The following is an 8,213-nucleotide window of genomic DNA, read 5'->3' on the forward strand; positions in this document are numbered from 1 at the left end:
CTGGTCATGGCCAGCTGGCTGGTGCAGACTGGTCATGGCCAGCTGGCTGGTGCAGACTGGTCATGGCCAGCTGGTGCAGACTGGTCATGGCCAGCTGGCTGGTGCAGACTGGTCGTGGCCAGCTGGCTGGTGCAGACTGGTCATAGCCAGCTGGCTGGTGCAGACTGGTCATGGCCAGCTGGTGCAGACTGGTCGTGGCCAGCTGGCTGGTGCAGACTAGTCGTAGCCAGCTGGCTGGTGCAGACTGGTCGTGGCCAGCTGGCTGGTGCAGACTGGTCGTGGCCAGCTGGCTGGTGCAGACTGGTCATGGCCAGCTGGCTGGTGCAGACTGGTCGTGGCCAGCTGGCTGGTGCAGACTGGTCATGGCCAGCTGGCTGGTGCAGACTGGTCATGGCCAGCTGGTGCAGACTGGTCATGGCCAGCTGGTGCAGACTGGTCATGGCCAGCTGGCTGGTGCAGACTGGTCATGGCCAGCTGGCTGGTGCAGACTGGTCATGGCCAGCTGGCTGGTGCAGACTGGTCGTGGCCACCTGGCTGGTGCAGACTGGTCATGGCCAGCTGGTGCAGACTGGTCATGGCCAGCTGGCTGGTGCAGACTGGTCATGGCCAGCTGGTGCAGACTGGTCATGGCCAGCTGGTGCAGACTGGTCATGGCCAGCTGGTGCAGACTGGTCATGGCCAGCTGGCTGGTGCAGACTGGTCATGGCCAGCTGGCTGGTGCAGACTGGTCGTGGCCAGCTGGCTGGTGCAGACTGGTCGTGGCCAGCTGGCTGGTGCAGACTGGTCGTGGCCAGCTGGCTGGTGCAGACTGGTCGTGGCCAGCTGGCTGGTGCAGACTGGTCGTGGCCAGCTGGCTGGTGCAGACTGGTCATGGCCAGCTGGCTGGTGCAGACTGGTCATGGCCAGCTGGCTGGTGCAGACTGGTCATGGCCAGCTGGCTGGTGCAGACTGGTCATGGCCAGCTGGCTGGTGCAGACTGGTCGTGGCCAGCTGGCTGGTGCCGACTGGTCGTGGCCAGCTGGTGCAGACTGGTCGTGGCCAGCTGGCTGGTGCTGACTGGTCGTGGCCAGCTGGCTGGTGCAGACTGGTCATGGCCAGCTGGCTGGTGCAGACTGGTTGTGGCCAGCTGGTGCAGACTGGTCGTGGCCAGCTGGCTGGTGCAGACTGGTCATGGCCAGCTGGCTGGTGCAGACTGGTTGTGGCCAGCTGGTGCAGACTGGTCGTGGCCAGCTGGCTGGTGCTGACTGGCATCTAAACAACCATTAGATGGAGAGTGTAACACCACTATAATGGAACACCACTATAATGGAACACCACTATAATGGAACACCACTATAATGGAACACCACTATAATGGAACACCACTATAATGGAACACCACTATAATGGGTCACCACTATAATGGATACTAAATTAATAATGTAAACACTACTTATCCTGAGTAACACTTCCCCATCGGTTGTGCTTGGTAACACTGTTATGAGCTGACATATGATATGGTTCATACACCGGAACCAAAGGTACACTGCCAACAAGGAAATGCTACACAGGATTAAATACGCTGCCACCATCTGCCTTTGACCATTGAGACTATATCAAGCAACGAAGTCAAGCAAGAAACATTGCTTGACTTGGAGAGTACTTTCTATGACTGTCATTAATTATGGAAATGGTTGCCAGCCACTATATCCAAAAGGCTAAGAGGATTCAACAATTGACACAGACGGGGAATTTAACATGAGTTTATTAAAGACCAAAATTATGTCAATCTCCACTTATAAATCCTACTCTAACACTGGCAAAAATTTAAGAAATTTGGACATGGAACAAAACCTCAGTGTGACTCTCAGCTGTCACACTAGCATAAAATAAAAATAATAATAATTAGTTTTATAAAAAAATGTAGTTAATTTTTTTTTCTTATTTGTTTATCGGACGATTTGTATGAAACTTATACACCTGACTGCACGTAAGCCTATCTGTAATATACTCCAATTTTGGAGGAAATTGGTTGATATCAACCTCCACCCCAGATGGCAGACCCTTACACTATATTTTTTACTTATTTATTTTCAAGTAACATAAACGTAATCTCTAATCTTTAATTTTTTATTCAGTTTACATGAAACTTACACCTAATTGTAGAGTTTATGTCTCTAAAATCTGGTGTTGCACTGTTTTATTAAGTCCATTTATTGATTTTATAGATATATAAAAACATTTTGTCGCATAATTTTTTAGGGAAACTTTGAAAATTAGTATTATTGCACTAAATACATTTGGGATAGAAATCTAACCACAAAACCTTTATTATATGCTAATGTGATGGCTGAGTGTAATAGAAATAATTTCGGTTGACTCTTGTGTTTGTAGTAACACGTTGAAAATATTGAAAAATCCTGTAAAATACGTATTTTTTTCGTATTTTTCGTAAAATACGTATCTTTTATTTTTTTTGTTATTTAGGCTGCGATGGACCAGTTGGAGTCCTTTTTTACATGTAGAACGTCAATTGCACTAAAACAACTTTTAATATTATAACACATGCCCCCTTAAGAAAAGATGAACGTGGGTATCTTTAGTTGAATGAGGCATAATGGTAGTTAAGAAGTTAAGCTTCACTAGTTTGAGTTGAAAGACGCTGGATAAAGTTAGTTATGAACAGTATTGGAAAGTTTCCTTTGACTATTTTTAGCTCGGAAAAAAGATTGTTTTAGTTAAGAACGAGGTTAATCCTGACTAATTTTACTTGATTGACGAATAATTTAGTTAAAAACAACAAGAAAAGTTTGTCTTGGTACATTTAGTACTGAATAAAGCGTAGTTGTTTTAAAGGACAATGTTGGTAAGAAATATTAAGTTGATAATGAGAATTACATTGACGAAGTTTTGCAAATAAAACTGGATGACTGACGAAATATACTGGGGGAACTGTAATGTGTTGATAATATTTGACAAAATAACTACTTACTGAACGGAAGAAACACATGTTCTTTAAAATCAAATGAACAATTAAGAGAATGCATTGAACACAGTGAACATACGGGGAACATGACAAAGAACATAGAGAACACGTAAAAGAATGCGATGAACACTGTGACCTTTTGGGGAATATGAACTTGCAGAGAACATGAACACATAGAAGAGAACATGAACACATGGAGGAGTACATGAATAGTAAGTATAAAATTTGTACAGAGAACATGCAATGAACATGTGCAGAACATGGAATGAACACAGAAAACATGGAAGAGAATGCAAAGAACACAGTGAATTTGGAGAGAATATACAAATATAGTAGAATTATTGAAGGTTTGGATAAGTTGGGGAAGGGGCGAGATGAAGGGGGAGTAGGGGGGGGGGTGAGGTCGAGATGAAGGGACAGATGGGGGTGGTAAGGGAGGGGAAGATAAGGGGGAGCAAAAGGTAAAGGGGTGTGGGGAGATTAGGGTGAAAGGGAGTTGGGGAAGGTAAAGGAGCGAGGGGGTAGGTAAGGGGCGGGGCAGGTAAGGGAGGGGAGGGTAAGGGTGGTAAAAGGTAAGGTGTGATTTGACCATGTGATTATTACATAGCTGAGTAAACAAAGAGTATTTAAGGTAAGGTGCGGTATGACCGTGTGAATATTAGCTTGTTAGTGATTATTTACATAGATGAGTAAATAAAGGGTGTTAAAGGACACAATGTTTACATTGGTATGGTGATAGACTGGAGAGCATCCAGTCTATCACCTTATAATCTTGATCTGAATTAATTTTGATGAACATTTAACTAAAGTGGAGGACAAGAGTTAGAGTTCGGTAATTTGCTTTTTGATTTATTTTACAAGGTCTGAAATGTAGTTGGGTTTTAAATCTCAGGAGATTTCGACTGATAATAAATAATTTACAGGAGTGAACAAAGGCAGGGGACGAGAGCTGAAACTCGATAACTGCCTTGGTCTTATTTACTACGTCTCAAATAACTATGTTTTAAATCTCAAGGAATTTGGTCTGTTACTTACGACATTAAACAAATGAACCAAGGTGGGGGACAGGAGCTGGAACTTGCTTACAGGCACGACCTGATTTACTATGTACGAAATATAGCGGCCTTAAATTTCAGGGGGATTGGACTTTTAGTATTGACTCTACGACAGGAGACTGGGGCGGGGGACAAGAGCTAGAGTTGTGTAATTGTTTTGATATATTTTACTATGTCTGAAATATGACATAGTAAATAATATTTCCCTGAAGTATTTCAGGGAAATTGATCAGGCATTAATGAAGATACGAGAGAAGGTTAAGGCGGGGACAGGAGCTACAACTTGTTTACTGACTTGATTTGATTTACTATGTCTGAAATATGACGTTAAAATTAGGCTAAAATTGGGCTATTAGTACTGAAAATGCACTTATACATGTGGTCTCTGACAAATTTTGGTCATAAAATGGTCTCTGTCAATTTTTTTGTCTCACCTGGACTCTGATAATATTTGCATTTTCTCCATAAGAACTCCTTAAGAATGCAAGCGTAAGTAAAACTGAGATATTTCCATCTTAAAATGATCTCTGACCGATTTTGATCTACAATTGAACTCTGACGAATTTCGGTCTTTTATTGGACTCTGATTAATTTATGTCTTTTACTGAACTCTGACTATTTTCAGGATCAAACTGGACTCTGGGTCCTAATTTGGGTGTCAAACTGGACTCTGACAAAAATTGGTCTGAAAATGGACTCTGAATAATTTTGGTCTCAAAGTGGACTCTGATGAATTTCGGTCTTTTATTTGAGTCTGTTGAAGTTTGCTCTCAAAGTGGATTCTTCTTAATTCGGGCTAAATGAGGTCTCTGACAAAATTTTGGTCTGAAAAGGTCTCTGAAATTATTTTGATCTTTAACTGGACTCTGACGAAATTCGGTTTTCAACTAGACTGTCATATTTTGGTCTACAAATCGACTCTGTTATTTTCATCTTTTAACTGGTCTATGGATTAACTGGTCTTTTAACTAATTTTGATCTTTTAACTGGTCTATGAATAATTTTGCTCTTTTACTAGTGATGAGACCAATGAAAATTGGTCTGGAATGGTCACTGTCAAATTTCGGTTTAATTCGGTCTTCAAATGGTCTCCGAATAATTTTCGGTCTTTTTCCAGGTAATACCCGTAAATGTATATAAAAACTAAAACTTACTGCTATGATGTCTATTTTCCTTAAAAAACTTCTATGACAGTATGCTCTGAAAATGGTCTTTTTTTACAAATTTCGGTCCTAAACTCGTAAATAAACTTCGATAATTATATGAACTCTGAAATATTTTCATAAAACTGAACCCTGAAAAAATTTCAATATCTTCCATAAGAACTTTTTAAGAACGTTAAAGTGATTTTTGCTCTGAGTTTTCCCCATAAGAATTCTTTAACTCCAAATTGGAAACTGGGAAATTTATCAGGAAATCCAACACGCTAAAGGCAAATAGGGAATTAATTAAATTAATTAATTAATTAAATTAATTAAGAAACCCGAAGAGCTAGGTGAAACTGGGCAGGAAAAGTATCAGTTTCACCTTGCGCGTCATCCCTACTACACTCAGGGAAACTCAGAGATCCTCAGGGACCCACAGCGACCCTCAGCGACCATCAAGGACCCTCATAGACCCCTCAGGGACCCTCAGGGACACTCAAGGACTCTCAGGGACCCTCAGGGACCCTCATAGATCCTCAGGGACCCTCATAGATCCTCAGGGACCCTCAGGGACCCTCAGCGACCCTAAGCGACCCTCATAGACCCCTCAGGGACCCTCAGAGACCCTCAGGGACCCTCATAGATCCTCAGGGACCCTCAGCGACCCTCAGGGACCCTCAGCGACCGTCAGGGACACTCAGGGACCCTCAGGGACACTCAAGGACTCTCAGGGACCCTCATAGATCATCAGGGACCCTCAGCGACCCTAAGCGACCCTCAGCGACCGTCAGGGACCCTCAGCGACCCTCAAGGACCCTCAAGGACCCTCAGCGACACACAGCGACTCTCAGGGACCCCTCATAGACCCTCAGGAACCCTCAGCGACCCTCAGGGACCCTTAGGGACTCTTAAAGACCCCTCATAGGCCCTCAGGGACCCTCAGGGACCCTCAGCGACTCTCAGGAACCCATCATAGACCCTTAGGGACCCCTCATAGACCCTCAGGGACCCTCATAGGCCCTCAGCGACCCTCAGGGACCCTCAGCGACCCTCAGGGACCCCTCATAGACCCCCAGGGACTTTCAGGGACCCTCCGCAACCCTCAGGGACCCTCAGCGACCCTCAGGGACCCCTCATAGACTCTCAGGGACCCCTCATAGACCCTCAGGGACCTTCAGGGACCCTCAGAGACATTCAAGGACCCACAGGGACGGGCAGAGACCCTCAAGGACATTCAAGGACCCCTCAGGGACCCTCAGCGACCCCTCATAGACCATCAGGGACCCTCAGGGACACTCGGCGACCCTCAGGGACCCTTAGCGTCCCTCAGGGACCCTTAGCGTCCCTCAGGGACCCTTAGCGTTCCTCAGGGACCCTCATAGACCCTCAGGGACACTCGGCGACCCTCAGGGATCATCAGGGACCCTCAGGGACTCTCGGCGACCCTCAGGGACCCTCATAGACCCCTCAGGGACCCTCATAGACCCTCAGAGACCCATATCGACCCTTAGGGAACCTCAGCGACCCTCAGGGACCCCCCAGCGACCCTCGGGGACCCCCAGCGACCCTCAGGGACCCCCCAGCGACTCTCAGGGACCCCCAGACACCTTCAGGGACCCTCACCGACCCTCAGGGACCCTCAACGACCCTCAACGACTTTTAGGGACCCTCAGCGACCCTCAGGGACCCTCAACGACCCTCAGCGACTCTCAGCGACCCTCAGGGACCTTCAGGGACCCTTAGCGACCCTTAGGGACCTTCAGCGACCCTTAGAGACCCTCAGCTACCCTCAGGGACCCTCAGGGACCTTCAGGGACCCTCCGCGATCCTTAGGGACCCTCAGCGACCCTCAGGGACTCTCAGGGACCCTCCGCGACCCTTAGGGACCCTCAGCGACCCTCAGCGACCCTCAGCGACCCTCAGGGACCCTCAGGCCCAGGAAGCCATTGTAACCCTGGTGGCTCGGTACCTCTTCTAGGAACGTCCCCTACCACTAAATTATATATAGTGGAAGGACGGCCATGACGCAAGAGACGCAGCCAAGGACACTGGCCGTGACGCAAGAGACGCAGCCAAGGACACTGGCCGTGACGCAAGAGACGCAGCCAAGGACACTGGCCGTGACGCAAGAGACGCAGCCAAGGAAACTGGTCGTGACGCAAGAGACGCAGCCAAGGAAACTGGTCGTGACGCAAGAGACGCAGCCAAGGACACTGGCCGTGACGCAAGAGACGCAGCCAAGGACACTAGTCGTGACGCAAGATACGCAGCCAAGGACACTGGCCGTGACGCAAGAGACGCAGCCAAGGAAACTGGCCGTGACGCAAGAGACGCAGCCAAGGACACCGGTCGTGACGCAAGTGACGCAGCAAAGAACACTGTCCATGACAAAAGAGACGCAGCCAAGGACACTAGTCGTGACGCAAGATACGCAGCCAAGGACACTGGCCGTGACGCAAGAGATGCAGCCAAGGACACTGGCCGTGACGCAAGAGACGCAGCCAAGGAAACTGGCCGTTACGCAAGAGACGCAGCCAAGGACACTGGTCGTGACGCAAGAGACGCAACAATAGGTAATTGATGACTGGTAACGTTAAAGTAGCCAAGGTTGCGTCACGGTGACGGTGTGGCGCCCACCAGGGGTGGGGGGGGGGGCACCACGCCAACTACCCAATTTACTTGTCTTAAACACTCCTAACTGCTTGGGGGGGGGGGAGGGGCGCCACTGTTCTTTACACGCGAATTAGGACCATCATGAAGGGTGGGGGGGAGGGGTGAGGGGTGAGGGTAGGGAGAGATCGAGAGGGGGTCTGGGTGAGGGGTGAGGGCAGGGAGAGAGGGGGGGTCTGGGTGAGGGGTGAGGGCAGGGAGAGAGAGGGAGTCTGGGTGAGGGGTGAGGGCAGGGAGAGAGAGGGGGTCTGGGTGAGGGGTGAGGGCAGAGAGAGGGGGGGGGTCTGGGTGAGGGGTGAGGGTAGGGAGAGAGGGGGGGTCTGGGTGAGGGGTGAGGGCAGGGAGAGAGGGGGGGGTCTGGGTGAGGGGTGAGGGTAG

General features: G+C 48.3%; 1 protein-coding gene across 1 annotated transcript; it reads left to right on the forward strand.

The window, feature by feature from the left end:
• Positions 1-7,186: 7,186 nt before the first annotated feature.
• On the forward strand, positions 7,187-7,738 carry LOC138350092 (immunoglobulin A1 protease autotransporter-like). The gene has a single exon (XM_069300381.1). The coding sequence runs from the start codon at positions 7,187-7,189 to the stop codon at positions 7,736-7,738; it is 552 nt and encodes a 183-aa protein (XP_069156482.1).
• Positions 7,739-8,213: the final 475 nt, after the last annotated feature.

The sequence above is a fragment of the Procambarus clarkii genome, chromosome 44 (genome assembly GCF_040958095.1).
Source record: "Procambarus clarkii isolate CNS0578487 chromosome 44, FALCON_Pclarkii_2.0, whole genome shotgun sequence".
Taxonomy (NCBI): Eukaryota; Metazoa; Arthropoda; class Malacostraca; order Decapoda; family Cambaridae; genus Procambarus; species Procambarus clarkii.